This window comes from Amyelois transitella, chromosome 4 (genome assembly GCF_032362555.1).
Source record: "Amyelois transitella isolate CPQ chromosome 4, ilAmyTran1.1, whole genome shotgun sequence".
Taxonomy (NCBI): Eukaryota; Metazoa; Arthropoda; class Insecta; order Lepidoptera; family Pyralidae; genus Amyelois; species Amyelois transitella.
In genome coordinates, this window is record NC_083507.1 from 4,714,655 (window position 1) to 4,740,290 (window position 25,636).

General features: G+C 35.0%; 1 protein-coding gene across 2 annotated transcripts; it reads right to left on the reverse strand.

Annotated features, from left to right (window-relative positions):
• Positions 1-6,491: 6,491 nt before the first annotated feature.
• On the reverse strand, positions 6,492-25,636 carry LOC106129453 (probable maleylacetoacetate isomerase 1). Of its 2 annotated transcripts, XM_060953893.1 has the most exons (6): positions 25,500-25,635; positions 25,050-25,080; positions 24,045-24,225; positions 12,583-12,701; positions 8,124-8,341; positions 6,492-7,835 (listed from the first exon to the last, which is right to left on the reverse strand). In XM_060953893.1, exons 3-6 carry the CDS (start codon positions 24,217-24,219, stop codon positions 7,727-7,729), a joined length of 621 nt encoding a protein of 206 aa, XP_060809876.1. In that variant the 5' UTR covers positions 24,220-24,225; positions 25,050-25,080; positions 25,500-25,635; the 3' UTR covers positions 6,492-7,726. The 2 variants fall into 2 exon arrangements, with proteins under 2 accessions (XP_060809876.1, XP_013183471.2); XM_013328017.2 differs by lacking the exon at positions 25,050-25,080 and having other exon boundaries at positions 25,500-25,636.

Here is a 25,636-nt window from a genome sequence, read left to right on the forward strand (position 1 = left end):
GACCTAGATCAGCAATGAATGATGCCAGATCGCCTTCTAGACGTCACCTCGCTTCATCATCTTGATTGCATTGGTGTCAAAACAATGAATATCAATATCAATAACGGGTACCGAATAGATTCGAAGGAGCTTCAATTAGTTTTATGGAGCATTTGCAACGAATAGAACATTAGACTCTTCAAATAGACGTCTGTTTATTAAAGTAACCAGTTGCTATCCACTATAACTACTTAGGATACAGCGGTATTATTGAAAGACCGATGGTTAGCACCGTTTTAATGTTCTGTTCTTCAAATTGCAAAAACAAAAACTTTACAGGATCTATATAGTGATCATATGTTTTTCCTTCACCTATCTATCATAAACGTTTTTACGGAACCTACCGGGTCAATTACTCTTCTTATTCTGCCAGGGACTTTATGGACAAATTTCTAGAAAATTGTAGTAAATAACGCGTAAGGGGCAACAAACAAACAAATAAATTTCCTATCGCATTTATAATAACGTTGTGATACTTTCTTGTAGGTTAGGCAAATGAAAAAAAGAAAGCTAGGTATAGTAAGTATATGTACCGAGAATTTGAGTTAATAAAAATAGAAATGTTATCAAAATGTATTACATTTTAGAGTATCCTTCAAATTTCAGAGCCAGGCACTAATATTAATATCCTCGGTATTATTGAGTTACGTTAGGTCAGTTCCAGTAAATGAACCATGCTTAAGACTCCCTATTTTATGTTATTACTTGGTAGAGACCCAGATATAGCAGGTATACATTAGAATCCAATACTAATTTACTTAGGTCGGTACTTATTTGGGTGTGCCAAGGGTCGATAAGGGCAAAGATGTTCAATGGTGCGTGATCATACCAGTTTAGTGGTTAGTTAAATACGTAATATACGCACTTAAGTGAATCCAATAGAGAAGAGTTAAAGGACTTATACATAACATGTAAGTTCTCATAAGAAAGCTTAAATAAATTAATTTAACAGAGCAGAAAATTGCAATTACTCGGGAAGCGATTAATATTTCTACTTAACGAAATTAAAATAAATTAGTTAAAACCTATACAAATACTTTATATTTCATAGAAAGGAACAACATAACTGAAATAAAGATAAAAGTAAAAATATTTTTTTTGGTAGAGTTTAATGCTTTCTTAATATCTTGAACACATATCTAGAATGAACTATGTAAAATATGAGTCTATTCTATACTCAAATAAGTCCCTTGATTTTAGTTGAGCGTTTCAGCAGTCCGATTTATATCACAATTATCTAAGAATTATCTTGACAGGCAGGTCTTTTGTTTAGGATAGAAAAGCGCATAATACACTGTTTTAATTTATATATACGCAAAAAGAACCTTTAAGCATCAGTGTCTCATAACCGAAAGGTGTCATGTTCAAATTTTGTTACGGCCGTGAATAATTATCGTAAGGAAACTCAATGCGTAAGAGATCATGATCCATCAGTCAGGGGAAAGAAAGTCACAGTGTAGTCATTACTGTAATTACCTGACCTCTGCACTCCGTTATTGTAATCATAGGTGGACCCGAGCCGACCGATCATAATTACCTGCGTTTTAAACTTGCAAGTATTCAAATAATAGAGAGACACATACATAATCAGGCTATAGTATGTGTTGTGGATCCGGAATGATATGAGTGAACGCTAAGATGTGGCGCAAAACCGACCAAGTGTGCAACATTGGATTATGACTGAATATATTATCGTAGCACTTCGGATTCTGTTCCAATAAATGTTGCTTATGATAAGTTGGCTGTACTACAGCATCTAGACGTTTACCTGTAGGCACAATGGATTGATTAATATTGATTTAATATTAATCAATATTAATCAATCCATTTTACGTTATGAGTCTATTTTTACTATTTTTCGATACTATAGACTTCCATGCTGGTCTGGTAGCAAAAAAAAAAATATAGTGTGTGCCAGCTGTTTGCCATGCAGATTAAAAAAACCAATTAAGGGAAAGTATAATAAACTAGAGATTTTATTTGGTGATGGTCTAGCAACGTGTCACTTTTGAATCTGAAAAACCTGATTTTATGTATTATTCTATACGCGATGTCTAGTTAGGCAAGTCTTTTTGTATATAGGACCACCATATTTCGGTTAATCTTTTCCTGCGTTGGGTTCTCAGGGACGTTTTTAATGCGAGATTTACTACATGGTCCTTTCCTCTTTACTGAGTGTGGCAGTACTACAGTAAACGAGCATCCGGACGTTTCCCGTAGGCAAAAGAGCTTTTTTTAAAGCTGACGCGGTTGTGTTAATTCATATTTTCATCTTCCGTGGTTTTTTTATGGCATATTCATACAGAATGACTGCCGCCTGGATTGATGTTATAGGCTTAATCTTATACGGTTGTCGCAAAGGGCAGGGTTCGGCATTTTTAGCCATCTAGTTTAAATTATATGACTGAACTGATTTCTTATTAAATTGTCTTAACTGCGTTGTGACGATTTTGATGCGTTTTAGAATAGAAATGAGACCTTGAACGGATCTAGGCAACTGTCATTTATTTTAACAAGACCATCTTTGGTTAAAATGATTTGACTATAAGCATGGATGATCAAGTAAATTTACAATGAATATAAAATTTTAAAGGTTAGTCTGTCATCTTTGAAGAATAACTAATTTTAATGTTTAAAATTGTTTCCTGTTGGATGTTTGCTCAAAGAAGCCGTTATCCTCGGGCTTGAAAGTACTTGAAACTATTTTGGTATTCACGTGCGAGTCTTTGGGAGCAAAATTATTGGCTAAATGGTTATACTTTTTTTTTAAACTTATAAAATAAACGCGGTGAAACCATGTTATTCTGGTGATAACGAGTTTAATTTTTAATCCAATTAAGATATGCCAATTTCGGCACCATTGATGCAAATATGTTTTAAGCTGTGAGCTGAAACAGCTATATATTTCTAGTTAAAGGTGTAACTACTATTACCTACGCAAAGAAGGTCAGCTTTGACCCGAATATATAGTGGCGTAAGGCGTAATTTAACGATTTATGAGGCGGGACGATGCGTTGGCGCGAGGCGGAATGGTCTTCTCGGAATGACTGACAGCAGCTGAAATCAGGGCGCCTATTGCCCTTAATGACTTCTGCAGCCTTCTAGACAAATACATTCTTGCCATTTTATTGAGCTATCGTGATTTAAACACGACATTAGCCGTGAAGTTTGACTAAACTATACATCATACATGATACCTACTCGCAGAAAGGTTTACACAGCAGTTCATATTCAACATTATCATGAACTTGGAAAAATACTTTTCAAAAAATTTAGTTATTATTTGAGTTGATTGGTTATAGTCCTAAATACTCGAGTTATTTCGGTCAGATCCCCAAAATATAGAAAAACCTACAACACAATTGAACTGAGAACTTTTTTTTCGATATAGGTATGGTGAAAATAGTGGGAACGATGCATGGAAGGAAACAATACATTGAATTAATGTGTCTGCAGCAAGTGTTACACTTTCCCTTTACGCAAGATAATTTATTTTTTGTCGACTCTAGCACGAGTCAGTGGCAGGTTAACGTGACCGTTTATAAAAATATTTTTCGGGTTTTGTCTGGGTGTTTTGTTTGCAAAAGCTTTTACAAATAATACTATAAGTTTAAATTTGTAGCATTATTGTTTGAAATATCAATCAAACAATAATACTACAATTTTTACCATATATTGTACAGTTTTATAAGTAACTCCTGTGTAGAAATACATTTTTTTTTCTGAATTAGGCTTATTAGTCAAACGATGGTCTTACGGTTAGGGAAAACATCTTGAGGAAATTTGCAAATTCAGACAACAGAATATTGTTTAACCATATGAGAACCATATTCGACATTATCAATAGTTCCCTGCAAAGTTTGCGCAGGTAAAAATGGAGCCGCTTCGCGTAAAATACTTACCAACCGAGAATGTCTTTAAGGATGTAACTAGGACTATCACCTTCTGGTGAAAACATTTTCCAGCAAATTATACAATGAGAAAATAATATACAATAGTTTTCGCTGAATGGACGATTTTAAATTATAGTTAATTTTGAGTTCGACTACCAATAGTCGCAGTTGATATATCTTCATATATTCTGTACCTCTAGAAACTCCAAATGGCATATTGGAGCACATTTCGCGTTCAAAAACTTTTCCATCGAAATTCGGGAACAATACACTACTGTAAGTAAAAGAGATTCCGAACACAGATAGTTAAAAACTTATTTACGTTTGTCTCTGCCCTCCAGAGTATAGTTTGATGTGCCTGAGTCGTGTCGCGCATTTATTATACAAAAGGGAAATAAATAGGTAGCTTACATACGAATGGAGAAAAGGCGGTGTAAATATTCAGGTATGTTTTTTTCTCGGGAACGTTCCAAATAGTTTTATGTATGTACTTTATGATTTGTTTTTTTAATATTAATGGTTTCCTTGGACTTATAATTGAGTGTTTCCAATTGCATTCTCCAAGTCACGACTTGAGGCCCAAATTCATAATTTTTATCTTTGTCCTGTCAGATTTTACGGTAATGAATAAACTGTCATCAAATTATTTTTGAGATTATTCGTTACAAATAAAAATCTTCTTTGTAATATTAATATGGTAGTAATATTCTATGTTCTAAAACCCTTAAAAATGATCCAATGCATTAGAATGCTATGAACGAATAGTCTTCTGTTATGCAGCAACCACAGATTTAAAATTAATTTCCAGTATTAATTTCCAAACTTATATTGATTTAATTATGAAGGTCCTAATGAAGTTACGTTAGTTTTGACTAGTTTCTACCTGCGGTCGAAAGTTCTGTTTTGAATGTAGGTCATAAGGCTAATGAGTAAACATAAAGTTGTTTATTTAGCTAGCTGTTGACTGTTGAGCTGTTAATCACACCATGTTCAGGGTAAATCGTAGATAGCAAAAGAAAAATGTACTATATTAATCCTGTATAATAATAATGTTAACTAAAAGTGAAAGTTTTTGAGGATGGTGAGGTGGAATTTCTAACTCTGTCATGCAAAATGTAATTGGTCCACAGGTAGAATATAACCTGGAATAACATAAAAGTATTTTTTAAGCCTGAAATTATCACACGAGTGAAGTCTGGGGGCGCAATTAGTAATGCATGTATATAACAGTACATAAAGAAACACAGGTACAAAGGCGGACTAATCAGTAAATCCATCTAGTCAAACTTAAAGATACATATCCTTCTCCGTATTCTAGACATAATGATTTTTCTCTGAGTTAAAAAAAATGAATATTGTATTCTTTTGAAAAGAAAAGCAAAGTATTATTTTCTTACTCTTTTTTGAGAAGCCAACTTTACCCTGTAGAAAAAGGATTGTGTCGGGTGTATTGTACTCGTATTTAAAAAAGAATGGATGGATGTTTTTAAATCCGATTTTTGTAAAAACAATTTTTTTACAGTTTACTTCTACTGAATTGATTTTTCAGCCAGTTTCAAAGCACATTATTCTGATTTCTATTGTGTACCTTATATTCCTTAAAACTTAACTTATTTTTCTCTGTGTTTTTCTCAATCGCTCGCTTGAAACATATTATCATGATTATATCGAGCCTTATCGAGGTGACATAATTATGTAGGTACCTTTTGTAAATATAAATTCTTAAGTAGGTATCCGATCCTTAGTCTTTTCAAGACTGTTGCTTCAGCCTATGTTTGTATGTATCCGACTAGTTAAATATACCGTGTGTACACCGGTGTATACCGGTACCGTGTGAAATAATTCCTCGTTATTAAACCGAGAAATCTGCAATAACCGTCCAGCAAATATGATAAGAGTTTCTGTAGATATGAAATCCTTTAAACAAACTCATTTTGCGCCGCTCTGCATCCTGGACTCAATAAGATAAGAAGCTATGTTGAAATTTAAATAAACTTGATAACGTTATAAAAACTTTTCTAGAAATAAGCAGTTTACTTAGTTATTATGTTTTCTACAAAACTGGATTCCTATTACGATATTAAGGGAATTCATTCGTATTAAAAAGAATTAAAAGTGCTTTTTCTGTTTCCTATTGCGTATGATGACAATATTATAGTAGGAAATAAACCTTACCCAAAAATAGACCAGGTATGTCCCCAATCTCAGGAATTCTCGAGCAAACAAGATTTCAAAATGTCGTTTGCATTTCTCATTTTTGTAACAGGCGCCCTGCGGCTATCACACAAGTTTTTACGACAAAAAGTGTACTCAAGCAAAGCAAAACACTTGTTCTCAGGTTGGCTTTTCTTATTTTATTAGTTGGTATGCTTGTAATGCAAGTGAACAAACAAATAAGAGGAAACACAAATTAAAGTAAGATGGACTGGTGCTTTTAGGTGGCGGTCAGAGAGAGGAGACGAAATAGACCATCTCCTATTCAAAGGCGCTTACATTTTGATCACGCTTCTAAAAAAATTATAAGGATATTTAAATAAAATAAAAAATTTGAAACGGGTGAGAAATTTTTATTTTTATAAATTTTAGTAACAATGTTATAAAAATCGTATCGTCATAAACATCAAAAGTTGAAATAAATGCGCGACGCGACTTTTATATTTTTTTCTATTATATACCACTATTTATACATTCTATACTTATTAGTGTTCGTAGATTACTGATCGTATAAAAGTGTTAGTAATACTCTTCCTGAACGCAACCCGCTAAATTCCAGCGTTCGGTGAATTTGGGGAGCATGCCCATAGGTACTTCTTACTAGACAGTTGTCACCAGATCTAGATCTGACAATATCTGATATTTATAAGAAGTTATAATACTTCTGTTTGAATTCAAGATAATTGGCTTGTATGGTACAAAATCAAAGTTAAATAAAAAATAGGCACAGAAATCGCAATAGTTCGATGTTTCGATTTTTTATAAAAATATGCATGCTTCCAGTTCTTCCAACTTTATTAAAAGGAAACAGCAAACAAACAAAAAGAGATTTTTACAATCTATTCAAAGTTGAGAGAATGAATGCGTTCAAGCTAGTGCTACAACAAAATGTACAACATGATAAATCAGTCTAAATCACTTATAAACGTTGTTTAGACTTTTTTAAATAAAAAAATATGCGTTTAATATTCACCTTATAAAGAAAGATTTTTGATAATTAGCTGTAATAGTAACTCAGATACCCAAACTCATTTTATCATCCCTTAACCTATCGTTCAAAATATATTCAAATTAATTTGCCTCGTGAGAATTTCCCCTGTAAGCAGTTGCCCCATATCGGACAACCTTGGCTTACTAATAGATAATGAATCAGTTCTAAACTACTTGGAAGACATTAATCGTTTGCAGGTAGTTCTAACTTTCATTATATACACAGTAGTTATGTGGTAAAATGTAAAGTTGGGGGCAAATAAATCTGATTGTATAGTGTTGGTTTTAATAAACATGGGTCTAATTTTCTGATTAATTATATCTTTTGCAAGTTCTGTAATACAGTAATATATTTATACATTAACATTTTTATCTTATGAAACTATTTGGACCGATTTTGATGCCTAATGAAACTTAAATTTGTTAATACTACCAAATTTCAATATAATCAAACCAATGCAAATTAGTTAAACAACACACCACTTCACATAATTATGCAAAAGTATGTACATATCTTCAACCAGCTGCGAACAATTTTTTTTCTATTATAAATACAAAAAGCGGTCTAACGAACTGCAATTTGTAAGAAATTACTTTGGTGATAAGTTTTTCGGATGAGTAACTTGAAATACTTCTTCTTCAAGCAATTTTCGATAAAGCTTCGTGACTATTAGATATTTATCCGCTTTCACTTTGAACCTGGAACAAAAATATGTATTTGTGTAATATTTAAAAATGCAGTATTAATAAAAGTACTTAAAGGTTTCATTGTTCAGAAATTGATAATATTATATACATATGTATATTATATACTAGTTTCTACATTTCTAAGGGAATAAGCACATACGTTTTATTTTTTCCGTGAGGAATATACGAGTATTTATGATTCTCAGTCATTTGTGGTTTAAGTTTCAAAACTCAAGACATATACATAGATATCTAAGCAATAAAAAGTGAAACCCATATTATTATCAGCACCATCTATACCTATTCGTGGCATTAAACATCTGAGGCACTAAGCAAAGATCGGCCATAGTAATTTTGTCTCCAACGCAGTAGGTTCCAGCAGTCTTCTTTAATAGTGTCTCCAAGGTCTGTAATCCTCGTTCACAGACGTCACGACCATTCTGCAGATACTTCTCCTCGGAGGCAAAGAGTTGTCGCAAACCTATGTTTTGCAGAGGTTGGATCCCGGATACTATAATCTGAGGCAAACAAAAAATAAATAACTCTAGCAGCAATACAGAAGGTGCGGTGTGGTTCCCGGCACCAATTCAAAAAAGAATAGGACCACTCCATCTCTATCCCATGGATGTCGTAAAAGGTGACTAAGGGATAGGCTTACAAACTTGGGATTTATTTTAGGCGATGGGCTAGCAACCTGTCACTAGTTGAATCTCAATTCTATCGTTAAGCCAAATAGCTGAACGTGGCCATTCAGTCTTTTCAAGACTTTTGGCTCTGTCTACCCCGCAAGGGATATAGACGTGACCATATGTATGTATGTATGTAGCAATACAGAAATGGTGTTTTCATTTTGACATTCATAACATAATCTTGCTAACAATCTAATTTTGTAGACATGTCATTATAAGTGAGGTAATATGTTACCTCAGTTATTTTGAATGTTATATTTATTAGTTAAGTATAGCTAGAACTAGACTTTGCATGTGTGGCAAATTATTATATATAATGAGTTAGTGATATCAAGGTAATAAAATTCTTTTTATCAGTTGCGCTTTGATGTTGGTATCTAATGCAAAGTTTTCCTTAGCAAATGTATGTTATATATTAAGAAGTTTTCCCTATAGGCGCATGACTCGTGGGCGTCGTGTGTCAGTGATGTATACCAAACTGTTATTCTCCTGTACTGTATTGCTTACCTGACCTATTTTTGATGCAAAAAATATGTGGTCTATAAATACTCGTAGCAATATCTATATAGGGGAGACCTAGGAAGGTTGTGACAATTTTTGCTTTAAGGAGTATATCTCGTCGGAGAATCACAGCACAATTATAAACTCTATATCATATTATAGCGTAACCCTTACTCTTTCAAAAACTATCACATAAGTCAATAAAAAGTGGAAGGTTTCTGAGCATTTTCGAAAAAACTGGAGGTACTCCTTTTGTCACAACTCTCCTAACACCGAGGTAAGTTGTGACAATTTTATTTCTAGATAAATTCAAATAATATTATGGGTATATAAACAAAAAAACACATAATTTTGCCTAAAAGTAATATAATTATCATTTTTGTCTTGAATATAGAAACTAGAATGACATTAAACATAAAAAAAACATTAATTATTTTATGTTATTGATAAGAGATAAATAGTTTTATAAGGAGGTAAAATTATTAATCTAATCGGACAAACAATTATGACAGACATATTGCAGCTCGCCTCCAGTGCAGTCTTCGTGAAATTAGCCTTTGCATTCAAGGCACTGAACCCACTTCTCATTTGATCTGCTATTTTCATAAGGTTCAAGGCAGCATAAGCAAAAGCAATCATTTTCCGCATCTTCATCTAAATCGCCTTCAACCTTCTTGTTGATTTTCTTGGTTTTCTTAGGTTTTTTCTCTTTTTCGGTCAAAACACGCTTTTTCATACTTTTAACTTCCTTTTTTCTTCTATAGCAGCAATTTCATTCTTGATAGGTGTGTTGGTTAGCACCGCTGACTTGATCTTGCGTCTATTAGGCTGGTTCTTTTTTCTTGGTGCAGCTTTTGGTACTTAACGGCCTAACTGATTCTGGAGAGAACACATTAGAGACAGTAGCAAGAGGAGTACAAGCTCTAGACGTATTTTTGCCACCTAGGAGAGTTGTGACAGCGTGTCACAACTCTCCTAGGTGGCAAAAATCAGGACACTGTCGGAATATTATTTTGTAAATTCGAAACAAGATGCATACACAATAAAACATGACCATGCTTAGAAACTTAAATAGACATGCTCCATAAAAAAATAATGAAAACCCATGTTAGTGTTATAGGTTGTGATATAAACACAATCAAAGTATTTATAAAAAAACTTACTTTTTGGATATTTTTTCGTGCCGTCGTCGTGCTCTCGCAACCGCTTGCCATGAGCCCCCGTGCTTACTGCGACAAATGGCGCGTCACAAGAGAGACTATTGTGCGCTGTTGCTGTCCGGCTAACAGTCACGAATTTTCAGAAATCATCGCTGTCACAACTCTCCTCTGTCACAACTCACCCAGGTCTCCCCTACATTTCAAGTATAGTGACGGATTTCCGTTTTCTAAATTGGATGGGAAATCTCTTTATGTTTTTACCTCGTTAATAGTATGCGGGTCCTGTGTCCTACGAAAACAAACACAAGGGATTACCACCCGTATCTTCGCAAAGATCTTTTGTCACGTTTCAGATAAGTATTTGCAGTTACAGCTTTATAATCGAGGAAATGGCGATCCTTAATTTGTATTAAGATTTCAATATTTTTAATCTTATACATATATTTTTGCGCATTAAAAATTTATAATTATGTATTATTAAATAAAGAATTGATAACAAATATAAAAAAAATATAAAACCCAGATTTATGTACTTAATATGCTGAATATTATTTTACTTACTTAGTTATTATTTTACTCACCTAATTGAAATAATTTTTATTAAAGAACTATCTTCGTAATTTAAAGTTTACTTATTTGTTCATGTACGCCAATATTTTTGTATCTTCAAAATCTCCGAACATTCACAGATCCGTCGATCCAATTCAATTGTATTCTGTGACATCTTTGAATTGTTGACTAATTAAAAAAATGCGTTGCAACTAGATAACCAAATTTAACTTGATCATTAGAAACTGGGTCGCCCAATATTTTCTGGTCCGACGTACCAATGCAATTAGTATCACAAAGTCCAAATTGACTGTCAAAATCGTACGAGTTCAAGCGACAATCGTGTGTTGAGTGCAAATTGTCGCGGATTGTGTGAGATATTTCATCCAATTTGTGCTAGTGGATTCAATTTGCCGACTTGATGATCAATACACTCAGGATGTGCATGTTTTCGTTCTACGGAAAGACATTGACCTATCTCTGTTTAGATTGTGCTTTTCTATTTATTTATTTATGTACACGAAATTATAAACAGGAGCATTAAATTTTCTGTATAGTAAAGTGATTTTGAGTACATATTAAAGTCAGTCCACCGTTCCCTAATGGAAATCTATACATGCTTCTGCACTGAATCTTAAAATCTAGTACCTATTTAAATTGAAGAAAATATTTTTTTCTTATATTTAAGTATTATTAGAACACGCTGTATTTCAAAATATGCTTTTTATGTTTATGAGAATTAAGGGTAATTATATTATTTTTATTATGAATAAGATATGCACGAATTGTTTTTTAAGTTTGTTATAGTAATTAACATGTGATAATATTTTTGGATTTACAAACTGATTGTTTCGTTTTTAAATCAATGATTTAGTTTTAGACTCCATCGCTAGATAGCTGATTGGTAATTAAATTTTGTTATTGAAGTTTGCCTACATCTTAATAGAGGACTGTTATCTAAAAATGTTATGTTTTATTAATTATTATTATCTATAACATTAGGAGGCACAGACGGACATAATGAGTTGGACAAAGACCATTTGGGTACTCACACAGAATATATACCTAGAATTGTTAGTTCATGTAATATTTGTAGAATTTTCTATTTTGTATGCTGAAGAATGTGACAAAACATGAGAACTATATCATATTATGAACATCTTTTGTAAGCTCTTATCATGGGTTGAACAAAATAATTTATTTACGACGTAGGTAGTATCTACGAGTATTATACTGATGTATAATGTGTAATGAATCGCAGGAAATCAAACAATTCTACTTCAATTACTTAAATTTGAACGATTTTCATCCCACTGCCAAGCAAAGGTCTACTCCATTAGTCCTAACCTGATCCTTTACCATTTTTGTTAAATGGTGATTAAAAATTTGACACCCGCGCAATGAACTTGTTACAAATTGAACTTTTGATAGTACGGGAAGAGAGCGAAAAAGTGTTCATCTTATTAATTCCGCTTATGTCAAGTAATATTTAAGTTCAATCAAATAAAACATACATGTCTAGATCCCTTGCCGGGTAGACAAAGCGTAACAGTCTTGAAAATAATAACAGGTTGCTAGCTTTTCACCTACAAGAAGAATATTAAGTTTATTAGCCTTTCCCTTAGCCGCCTATTACGTCATCAATGGGAAAGTTATGGAGTGGTTCTAATAGAATAATGCTTTCCCAATAAACAGTCATTCAGTGAGTATGATTGAAGAATACAAGAATAGAATATAGAAGATGCCAGCATCTTCTTAGCATAAAACATTACTTTGACGCGACCTGAATAATGCATCTAACATAGACACGAAAGTACTTAAATTTAACTTTAGCAACTTAAAAAGTACTTAAAGACTTACTTCACAAATCTCTCGCATGCGCGCTTTAGGTAGAGGTTTGGCCGGAGTCAGGCTCGGCTGCGGTCGCGTATCTTCCAAATATTGCAGTATGGCCATGGACTCCACCAAAGTTTCGCCGTCTACTCGTATTTGAATACAAACAAATGTGAATTTTAGTTCAAAATAATTTTCAAGAAATAAGGAAAAGTTGCATCGCAGCAAATTATATTTCAGTTTAGATTCGTCTTTCCTTTCATAGTTTGCACTATGTTGGGTATTCATTCCTATTAAACGTCCAACACTTCAGCGTCTAAAACTCATAAGGACCTTTTAAACAGGGGCTAATGCAGGTCGTTATGTTGAAGGTTTCACTCGTGGAAAAGGTCTTAAATGCTATCTTAGCGACCAACAAAATGACTCTACTAAAAGTTTAGTTGCAGTTGACATCTTTTTTATTTCGATTTGTTGTGTTTTTTGTGAATTTGTGAAAGGAGAGGCTTTTGAACAACTTTTTACACTTAAGTCCCGGTTGCATGCTCACCACTCTAGAGAGGAGCCCGGGTTATACCTTCGACCATAGATCCTGAATTGGGTGAGTCAGGTTTTACACCAAGCGACTCCGGGGTCTGACCTCCAAAGTCCCTGGCAGGGAATCAAACCAGGATTGGACCAAACCAGGCTTGGACTTAACTAGTATTGAATCGATCATAGTTACATATCCAGTTGCCTGAATGTGCAGGTTTCCTCTATACCTATGTTTTCCCTCACCGTAAGAGAATCGGTTAGTATTCAAACTAATGTACATCATTTCGATAATAGTCATTGGCATATGGCCGAGGTGCGATCGATATTTTATTGATCAAATGATTTTATGAACCAAATAAATATGAATATTAATGGAATTTATATCTGACGTGTACGAGTAATGTACATACATATATATGAGTGTGTTGTGAATGTATGTGTATATTCTTACTAATTAAAAATATCTTATATATATTAATAGCAGCGGTAGTACGCTTGTCTGGAACACCGAAGGTCCCGGCTTCAAATCCCGGCCATTGAGAAAAGAACTCTTACTGATTCTTGCCTGCCTGAGGCCTGGGTCTTGGATTTTTATCGTTGAGTTAGTATCTCGTAACACAAGTTCGAACTTACTTCGAGGCTTACTCAATCTGTGTAATTTGTCCCGAATATATTTATTTATTTATCTTCTTTATTGTCTTATATTCTTTTAGAATATTCTTATGATTAAATCTTGTAAGGGTTTTTACGGCGAATGTGAGAAATAAATTTAAATTTAAAATATTAAAATCCAATGTGTGAATATCTCAACATTTTCTTTTTTAATCTCGTCTTAAGCAGATTGTAATGCATGATCTACTCGTACGTCCGAAAAGTGACTATGACTTGATAGATTTCTGAGACGAAGTTTTCTGATTGCGTGATTCTACATTTATCCTGATTGATTTTCACAAGCCTTGCTACAAGTTATATACCTAGTAAATACACCTATTATTTATGTAGCAACTATGCGTTATAGGGGACGAAGACTTTGATCAGTGTAGCGAGTGCACACATCGAGGACTGGATGTGAACATCGTTAGAAAATTTTATTCTGTCGTGTTTATTCTCACGTATATACGTAATAGTTTCTAAGTAAAATAATTATTATCTACGTAATCCTACTACTATTATAAAGGCGAAAGTTTGTATGGATGTATGGATGTTTGTTACTCTTTCACGCAAAAACTACTGAACCGATTACCATGAAATTTGGTAGGTAGCTGAAGACCCAGAATAACACATAGGCTACTTTTTATCCCAGAGTTCCCGCGGGATTGATAGGGTTTCCATGCGGACGAAGTCGCGGGCGGCCTCTAGTTATTTATAAATTAAAATAAATACCATGTTAATCAACAGATAGTTAAATATTTTCCATGTAATTCTCTCTCAAAATATATAAGCCATAATAAAAATCCATAAATAATTAGAAAATTATCAATACATAATATAATAAGACACTGAAAATCGTGTGCTTATACATTAAATGTTTATCCTTAAACAGATAATTAGGGGGTAATAGAAACCAAATAAACAATTTTTGGAATTGTCTGGTACGTTAAAACTACTGATCGGATTTGAACGCGGTTTGACGAGTAACAGACGAGCTTTTAATTTTATGCTTTTTTAAAATAGGGCAAATAACACACATCTGTATTGTTCGATGTTGACAGGGGCAGATTAAACAATTTTCAGTTTCGATTACCTACTTTTTACATTAGAAGTAGGTAGGTGCTGGATTGTCATATAGGGTTACTTTTGTAGGCACATATACACAAACTAAATAAATTATACCTAACACATACAACTCATAAACAAGACCTAGATATCACTTATAATATATTAAAAACAGTTACACAAATAAATACATATTTATATATTTATTACTTAATACGATATCACTCTTACCGTATCGTCATTAAAATAATGCAGTGGAACCATACACATGCTGTCGCGCGCTCGCCAGTCGAAATTCATACGAAATAAAAAAGTACGCACGCATGCGCTTCACCGCTGTTCACCTAGAATTTTCTCGGTTTACGCGCCACATTTTTTACGTTTGCTTTATAACTGTTTCTTTTCTTTCGCTTTTCCTTGTGTGTTGTAAATTTTCTCTATTCTCCTTCAACCCTATGCTTCAACTATTTATGCTTGTGCTACCGTATAAATGTGTATTCAAGAATAAACAAAGTGAACTGCAGTTGGACTATTATTTGCCACTGATCGAAGCCGGGAACCCTAGGTAGGCATTGCATACCATTACCTATCATCCTAAATTGGTGACCCCGTCTGGAACAATGGAAAAGAGATTTCATGATGCACGCGAGGAGCGCGTTTCCACGGAACGCGAGTCGGACGAGAAAAATGACGGACAAGATTCGTCCCGTACTGGTGGTATTTATAAGGTGTCCGTGCGAGTCCCACCATTCTGGCCTGAAGAACCAGAAATTTGGTTCGCGCAAGTGGAGGGACAATTTGCGATTTCGGGAATTACAAGTGACGCTACGAAATTCAATTATGTAATCAGCCAACTCGATAACAAGTATTCCCGAGAAGTGAAAGACATTATTATTAGCCCACCAGCAGTCGGTAGATACGAGAAACTAAAAGCAGAATTAATAAAGCGCCTTACAGCATCAAACGAAAATAAACTGAAACAACTTTTAATGCATGAAGAGCTCGGCGATCGGAAACCTTCACAATTTCTACGGCATCTGAAGGGATTGGCCGGCCTGGATGTGCCAGATGATTTCTTAAAAACTATATGGATTAGCCGTCTTCCACATAGTATCCAAACCATACTTGCAAGCCAACCTGCTACTGCTCATCCCGACGATCTTGCAGACCTGGCGGATCGAGTAAACGACCTGACTTCGACAATGCCAAAGGTCGCATCAATGAGTCAGCAAAACCAGATTTCCGAGGTTGAAGAATTAAAGAAGGAAGTTGCGCATCTCCGAAGAAGACTTCAGGACTTGACAACAAGGAGCGGACGGTCTAGAGAGCGAAGTTCACGACGTCCCACCCATAGCAAGTCCCGATCAAGGCAGCGGTCCCATTCCAACTACCAGAAGTTCCCGCTATGCTGGTATCACGCAAAATTTGGAGAAAAGGCCAATCGTTGCATCTTGCCCTGTGATTACTCAGCGGGAAACTCCAAGGGCAGTCGATAATGGTGGCCGACGATTGCCCTCCTTCTTCCACTGGTCGCCTGTTTATCACCGATCGAACATCAAGGCTGCAGTTTTTGATCGACACCGGAAGCGATCTCTGCGTCTTTCCTCGATCGGCCCTGCGTGATCGTCGTGCGAAAACAGACTTTAATTTAAGTGCAGCAAATGGTTCTAACATTTCTACGTACGGTTATATTTACTTTAATTTAGATTTTGGCTTACGTAGGAATTATAGCTGGCGTTTTGTTGTTGCCGATGTTACAAGGCCAATAATTGGAGTAGATTTTTTAAACTTTTACAATTTGATTGTAGACTGTAGAAATAAGAGATTAATTGATAATACAACCTCAATATCTTCTATAGCCACTGTACCTAATTGTAATGATATTTATTCTGTCAAAATCTTGACTGGTGATTCTCATTATCATAAAATTCTTAACGAATTTCCGGAAATTACCAGACCAGCCGGTATACAAAACACTACGCCACACAACACTGTTCACTATATTCGCACAACCCCAGGTCCTCCAGTTTCTTCTTCCCCCCGTCGTCTGGCCCCTGACAAATTAAAAATAGCCCGCGACGAATTTCGAGCTATGTTAGCTAATGGTACGGCGCGTCCCTCTGAGAGTCCGTGGTCTTCGCCATTACACTTGGCCCCCAAAAAAGATAATGGTTGGCGACCTTGCGGAGACTATCGACTTCTTAATGCTCGTACCATACCTGATAGGTATCCGATTAGGCACATCCATGATTTTGCTCACAGCATTTCAGGCTGCAAAATTTTCAGTACTTTGGATCTTTTAAAAGCCTATAATCAGATACCTGTCAATCCGGACGATGTGCAGAAGACCGCCATCACAACACCCTTCGGACTATATGAATTTCCTTTCATGACATTTGGACTACGAAACGCAGGCCAAACTTTCCAAAGATTTGTTGACGAAATGACACGGGGACTCGATTTTGTGTACTGTTATTTGGATGACTATATCGTTTTTTCTAGGTCGGATGACGAGCATGAAGAGCATCTCCGTATAATCTTTAAGAAGCTTAAAGACTACGGTATGCTCATTAATACATCCAAATGTGTTCTTGGTGCATCTGAGGTAACCTTTCTTGGTTACCATATCTCGGAACACGGCACAAAACCAACGGTTGCTAAAGTTCAGGCAATAAAAGACTTTCCTATTCCTACCAACATCCGTCAGCTTAGGAGATTTTTAGGTATGCTAAATTTTTACAGGAGATTCCTGCCTCGGGCTGCATCAACTCAAGCACCCTTGAATGCTTTATTGACGGGAGCTGTAAAAGGTTCTCACCCAATAAGCCTAACAGGTGATTCCCTTACAGCTTTTGAGTCCTGCAAGGAAGCACTTGCCAATGCTGCATTGCTGGCCCATCCAGATTGCTCTGCCAAGCTAGCTTTGGTAACAGACGCTTCTGACAAAGCTCTTGGAGCTGTTCTCCAGCAGTTAAAGGACGGTGTTTGGGAGCCATTGGCCTTCTTCTCAAGAAAGCTTAGCCCGTCGCAGGTAAAGTATTCACCCTATGATAGAGAATTGTTAGCCATTTATGAGGCCATTAAATATTTTAAACACATGCTTGAGGCTAGGCATTTTACCATTTACACTGACCATAAGCCGATCAGTTTTGCTTTTCACGAGAGGAAAACTAACTGTTCCCCTAGGCAGTACAGACATTTAGATTACATCGCTCAATTCACTACCGACATTCGCCACATATCTGGAAAAGATAATGTAGTTGCAGATACACTTTCGCGCGTCGAAGAATTGAGCAAACCGATTAATCTCGAGCATTTAGCCAAATGCCAAGCCTCTGATCCAGAACTAATTAAACTTATTGAGGAAGGATCTTCACTACGTCTTGAACAGTTAAAAGTACCTGGATGTGATTTACCTTTGTCCTGCGACGTAAGTACCACAACTCCCAGACCGTTCGTGACAGGTGTCTTACGCAGGCAAGTATTTGACTCTTTACATTCTTTGAGCCACCCTGGTCCCAACGCGTCGGCTAAGTTAGTCTCCGAAAGGTTCGTCTGGCCAGGCGTAAAGAAAGATTGCAGGGAATGGGCACGAGCCTGTATCGCGTGCCAACGTGCTAAAGTTACGCGGCATGTGAATTCTCCACTCGGTACGTACAAACTACCACGAGCAAGATTTACCCAAATCCATATAGATTTGGTAGGTCCTCTCCCGGTATCCCAGGGTTATAGGTACTGCCTGACGGCGATTGACCGGTTTACAAGATGGCCAGAAGCAATACCATTAGTTGACATCACTGCCGAAACCGTTGCCAAAGCTTTTCTATCAAACTGGATAGCTCGTTTTGGCTGCCCGACGGTTATCGTTACTGACCGTGGCCGTCAATTTGAATCCGCCTTATTCGGATACCTATCCAAAATGACGGGCTTCGAACATAAAAGAACGACAGCCTACCATCCGGCGTGCAACGGTCTGATTGAACGGTTTCACAGACAGCTCAAGGCAGCAATAGTTTGTCATGCTGATGGCAGCTGGACGGAATCACTGCCATGGGTTCTGCTTGGCGTAAGAACGGCCTTTAAAGAAGATTTGCAGGCCTCGGCAGCTGAACTGGTTTATGGCGAGTCGTTACGCCTGCCTGGTGAGTTCTTCGAACCTGACGTTCCCACTACTACTGATGTTACAGAATTCACAGCCCGCATAAGAAAAATCGCTGAACATCTACGACCTTTACCAACCTCGCATCACATGGCGCCACAAAAACCCTTTGTGTATAAGGAATTGGCAACCAGTACCCATGTCTTCCTTAGAGACGACACCGTACGAGGTTCGCTTCAACCTGCCTACTCAGGGCCACACAAAGTAATAAGTAAAAGAGATAAATATTTTAAAATTTTTTACAATAACAAAGAGGTGACAGTTTCGATAGACAGACTTAAACCTGCTTTCATCTTAGCAGACCCTATCCCTCATTCCGATATATTCCCACCTAATACCCAAAAAGATTATATCACCCGTTCGGGGCGACGTGTGAATTTTCCAGATTTCTATCGCCCTTGACGGTCTCTGGAGGGGGGTGATGTAGGCACATATACACAAACTAAATAAATTATACCTAACACATACAACTCATAAACAAGACCTAGATATCACTTATAATATATTAAAAACAGTTACACAAATAAATACATATTTATATATTTATTACTTAATACGATATCACTCTTACCGTATCGTCATTAAAATAATGCAGTGGAACCATACACATGCTGTCGCGCGCTCGCCAGTCGAAATTCATACGAAATAAAAAAGTACGCACGCATGCGCTTCACCGCTGTTCACCTAGAATTTTCTCGGTTTACGCGCCACATTTTTTACGTTTGCTTTATAACTGTTTCTTTTCTTTCGCTTTTCCTTGTGTGTTGTAAATTTTCTCTATTCTCCTTCAACCCTATGCTTCAACTATTTATGCTTGTGCTACCGTATAAATGTGTATTCAAGAATAAACAAAGTGAACTGCAGTTGGACTATTATTTGCCACTGATCGAAGCCGGGAACCCTAGGTAGGCATTGCATACCATTACCTATCATCCTAAACTTTTATCACCCGACTGCAAAGGATGGTGATAAAAGTAAAAAAATATTCAACACAGTGACAACATTAAAAACTTAGCAAAAACACACGAGCAATCGAACAATGGCGTAGGAAAGTCACATATATGTAGTTTTTAGTATCAGAGAAAAAGTCTCGCTATAAATGAAAGAAGAATTACATAATTTACATACATACATTTGGTCACGTCTATATCCCTTGCGGGGTAGACAATGCCAACAGGCTTGAAAAGACTGAATGGCTACGTTCAGCTATTTGGCCTAATAATAGAATTGAGATTACATAATTTTAAGAATTAGAATTACATAATTTTAAGAGAATCAATAATTTTCCAAAGTAATATGATATAGTTTATTGGTTACACACACTTAATATGGAACACAATTTTAGGACGAACAAAGAATACTTAAACTCAAGCTGCTAACATTAATATCCATCTAATATATTATTTAAAAAAAATTGTGTAGACACAGTATGTCTTCATATCACTAAGAAGTTTGTAATTATTTACGTAGTAGTTGGCACGAAATACGTCATTTGTTGGTTCTATTATGTATGTATATTGCATCCGTAATGCCATCGCCACGCGAGCACAAAATTCATCGACCCAAATAGATTTCAATTCATTTTTTGATCTGTCTGTCACTTTATTGGAGAACCGGCTATTATGCTATTTACGAATACATTGACCGAATCATTTGCAAAATCTACTTATTTTTTTATCATTACATGCTTTAAGTGGCCACGTTGTTGCTACACTTCAGTTAGTTAAAAAACCATTATTTTCATTTTAAAACCTTCATATTTTATTACATACTACTTAGCTGGTCTCCATTCTTCAAGGCAAGGTTGCTGAGGTCATATGGGAGTGTAAAAATCAGATATGCGCAATCCAGAGTCATGGTAAAAAGGCGAAAGCTGGTTTTTTCTCCAGAGAGGTGAGAGTGTTACCGGAACTAAGGCAAGTACGAAGACGTACGACAATATAAACTTTCAGATATAGAAATTCTCAAAGAATCCGGTTTCTGCTGTTCTACGAATGGTAGACAGAAATCTTTAAAAATTTGCAAGCAAGTAAGTACCTAAGTGCCAAAGTAAAAGAAGAAAATTCTGAACAACTCATATTAGTGGTTAAACCACGGCAAGTTTCATACATGTTTAAAGATAGTACAGGACCATCTTGTAGCAACTGGCCGGCTTACCGTGCATTTAGGAAATTTTGTAAATGGCTAGTGAAACTTAGTAAAAGGCTGATTAGTTTTGCCGATATTTATTTTTGACAAGAAATATCTATTATTTTAATACAATCATGCTGTTCAGAAAAAAATAATCCAACGCATTTATGTGTGTGTTTGGACTATTAAAAACTTTGTCGTACTTTCTCGACTTTGCGTATTCCCAGACGCGCTCTGCGTTTGCCTTTGTGAAAATTAAGAAATACCTATTTTGCCTAGTTCTTAGGATATGGCTAAGTCGGCTTTGTTATTTTATATCAATCAATGTACTTCTACACACTTTTTTTTTATTAATTTTAAGTCAGTGGCAGATAAACGTAACTCCCTATTGGATTATATGGGCAGAGTGTCAGTTTTATCACCCCCGACTGTACATAATGACATGGTAATTAACGAGGCCCAAGTGCACTTGATCGGGGCATTCTCTATAAGCCCCATTGTATGGAGACGACGACGCAGCGGCCTATTGTCAGTCGAATGACATCAGCGATTATTGAACTAAATATGCGCGACACAAATCCTAAATTAGTTTACATTGTCGCCTAATGGATTGAACCGACTATGTTGCGAGTGGTGTTCTGCATCGTTATGACATTTGTGGACGGTAATCGTCAATGGAAAAAGGTTACCTTACAGTAATCATTGCAACTTTTATTACAATAGATTAGATTATTCACTTTTCAGAACTTTAGGTATGTTACAATACAAGACGGAAATTAATTTTTTTATGGTTATTTCTTATTAAAATTTTTTAATTAAGTAGTGTAAGCTTTTTTTAAATCAAAATAAATAAAAGTATAACGGAATAATATTATATATAAAAATGCCTCGAGTTTCTAATAAAGTAACTAGATACTTCATTTTAAATTTTAATACAACTGATTCCATTTGGTTTCATTAATTATTAACACTGTAGGTACTACATAAATATTTTCTAGTAATCTAATATTGTTGGACTTGTATCATTATTAGGTACCTTCATAAACATATCTAATAATGATGAACAACTCCATAACCAATTTTCACTTCTTTATATTATTAGCATACAAATGCCTATAAACGCCCGTTTCAAAATATGTCTACTCGACAAAGAACTTACTAAATGGATTTTCGAATAAACGTTAGCACTCACTTCGCGAAGATATTCCGTTATCTACAGAATGGAAACGAGTATCCATTATAGCCGTAATGGAATGATTTTGTTAAGAATTCCGAGATAATGATCCGTTTAGATGGGACGCCAACAGCGCGGCCCTCCTTCATTAATTTCAATCAACAAGGATACTACCCTAATAAAATTATTTAGATCATACTAAAATTTCTAAAGGCATTAGTTTTACACTTCAATTTCGTACACACTGCTCAATTTAATAAGTAAAATTTGTTGTATGTCAAAAGAGTAAGTACCGATTGACAAGACATTGATAAAGCCAAAACATATATGTAGATGAGTTTGCAAAATGCATTCAAAATTCATGAGTAATAATTGTAAACCTTTATTAATTATAATGTCTTAGTTATCCATGGTTTAACAATAAAACAATATCAAATACCTACTATCTTTATAATTTATGTAGGTAATATTTATTCAGAAAGTAAGTATACGAAAATCTGTACAAAAGTTGGAATCATATAACTTATTCGTTGATAAATCGACCGGATATTGTCATATATTGGATGCTTTTATCCACGTGTGAACATTTATGAGGGCTGTAATAGCATATGCCTGTATCATTTGTTTCGTCGTTCGCGATATCTAAAGAAAATATCATTTTATGGTGCCAAATTTAATAATATTATATTGGAAATCTTTTGGAAAGGAAGTCAATTCTTTGGCTCATGGGAAATCGTTTTAAATCATAGGGGTTCAATATTTATAGTCAATCAACCCACGGCCCAAAGCTTTAATAAAATGTTTGGTTGCTTGAAATATAATATGTCCATGTAGTTACCGATGATACAAAAAGCATATTATAGTTAACTTCTGTTTGCTGTTGGTATTATTTGTATATAATAAATAATAATACAGTAAACTTAAAAAATTATTTTATTCTATTTATCAATACAATATAAATATGTTTTGAGATAACCCTTATAGTAATATTTTAAGCCTATTGAGGCAGTAGGTATGGCACCTGCCTTAATGAAGATAACTCCAGGGTCAGCGTTAATTAAGATCGATCGTTTGGCAAAGAAAGCCATTACATGCAAACGACTTGCCCAAGCTAAAACTTGGTGTTATTACGAGTAGGTACTCACACCTACATATCATCTCGTTTCCACTTTTATTGTTATAGTGCCGTTATGTCTATCCAGGTTTAGAGTCCCATTTTTAAGGCATTAAATTCTTTTGTCATCAATATGGAGGATGCGAGATAGTCGTAGATATCTACAATGCTCCTTACATAAAAATGTTCATACTACATCATCAGTTTCTCTTGGCGTTTGCCCAGTTTGCCTCCTATTAGTAAAGCGTCGGGTTCGCCTACAATCACGATTTATAAGAAGTGAAAAAGTCACATAGATATCATTTTCACGAAGTCCCTATAGTGCCTGACGATATGACCCTCTTAATGGTTTTTTTATTGATATTGTTTGACTGTATGGCAACGACAGAGGATCCTTAATCCCCTATGATTGTCTTTATGAACATGGGACATGTTTATTTGCCTATGAACCATTTTTCTTTACTCCGTTTGCGTTTCAACATACATACTTTCGGTATTTATATATTTCTCTCTCTCGACATACCGTACTTCCTGAATGACAATAAAACTTTTGCTTTCAAAACTAAATACAGCATTTAAAGCAGTAAGTACTAATAAACTAGTTCTGCGGTAGCGATAAATGAATCGATAATGCAATTAAAATAAATATATATGTAATTACTAACCAATGATTAAAGTCGGCACCTTCTGTGCAGGGTTGATGAGTTTATATTCCTCGGTGAGGTGGCTGAGATTCTTCACGATGTCTACCTGCCTCTCTTCAAAAGGTATTCGTTTCAGATGGAGAGCCGCTCGCACCCGCCAGGAACATGATGAAAACCGGTACCCATAAAGAACCATAGTACCCTTAACATTTAAATAGAAAATGCTGAAATTTTGGACATTAATAGAAAATCGCATTTTAGGCATTTAAAGTAATGAATAAGTTAATATGTAATCGGTCAAAAATATTGCCCAAAATTATAAAGTAACCTAAATATCTGAATAATTGTTTTCATTATTATCATTTTTAAAAGAATAAGATTTGAGAGAGCCATTTTGGCGTGCTCATATTAGTGACGTCACCACTCCAAACATTGTACAGGTACTCGTTCGTTTTGAAAGTTTTCGCGGGAAGTTATTTTACAGAACAGTTATTTTTAGTACCTAACTGTACTCGTTTTACGCGAACTTCTATATAAGAACGAATATAGTATTTTTTTGAAGAGGAACGAAATTATTGCAAACTATTTTATTTTAATGTGTAATTACAGACTGAATACCACGGAGAATATTAACTAATCAACGATTGATGTCGATTCAAATATTAAATTTAAATAAATAACAAGAGCAAATATATCAATATTTTTAAGGTTTATTGTGACTTAGAATATAATCGAAAACTTTTTCTTCATTTCTACCTATTTCGATTTTACTTAGGACTTTTCAAAGGTATCGGTGTCTGATAACTTTTGATAAGTGCCTATATCTCTTTCCCGTCATTCATCCGTATCAAGTGTTTATTTATAAACACACTTCAAAGAAGTCGGTTAAAGGCGGCTATCGGTTTTATATATATGTAGTTATGTATATTAAAACTCTATATTAAGTACTTAACAGGAATGGATACCAAAATATTCGTATTACGACTCTGTGGGACTGTTAACAATCAATTGATATGTCATACTTACCTACCAAGTTTTATCTCCCATCTCTTTTTATCTAAGATAAAGAGAAAGAGAAGGTTAAAATGCCTTAAGAATGAATAAATTAAAAATTAAACCACAGGTCCTCGAAAGTAGTTCAAAATAATAAATAAGTGGATGTGTAGTATTTGTTTAAGAGCGCTTCCTAATTAGGTAGTATCTTACGTTTTTCAAGATGTTTTCTTTAAGAATAACCCGAAGCGGGGTTTTCTTTATTGAATATGTAGGATATTTAAATACTATATGGCAAGTACATAACATTGCAAGTTGCATTAGTTAAACCAGTATCGTTTTCGAATTATGGATTGAACTCTCGTTTCTTCTCATAAATTTTTGAGGTTATACTTAGAAAGATCTTGTTGTCACAAAATATAAGATAATCTTTGTTTAATTTAACAAGTAAACATAAAAATTTACTTATTTATAACTACTTACTGTCATGTTTCCAAACTTGAGTTTGTTAATTTTTGAAGTTAAAATAAAGAACCATTAAAGTAAGATAATATCATAACAAACAACAGTATTTACACTTCACAGTATGTTTACAGTCTGAGTTGTCTCCACTCTCGACA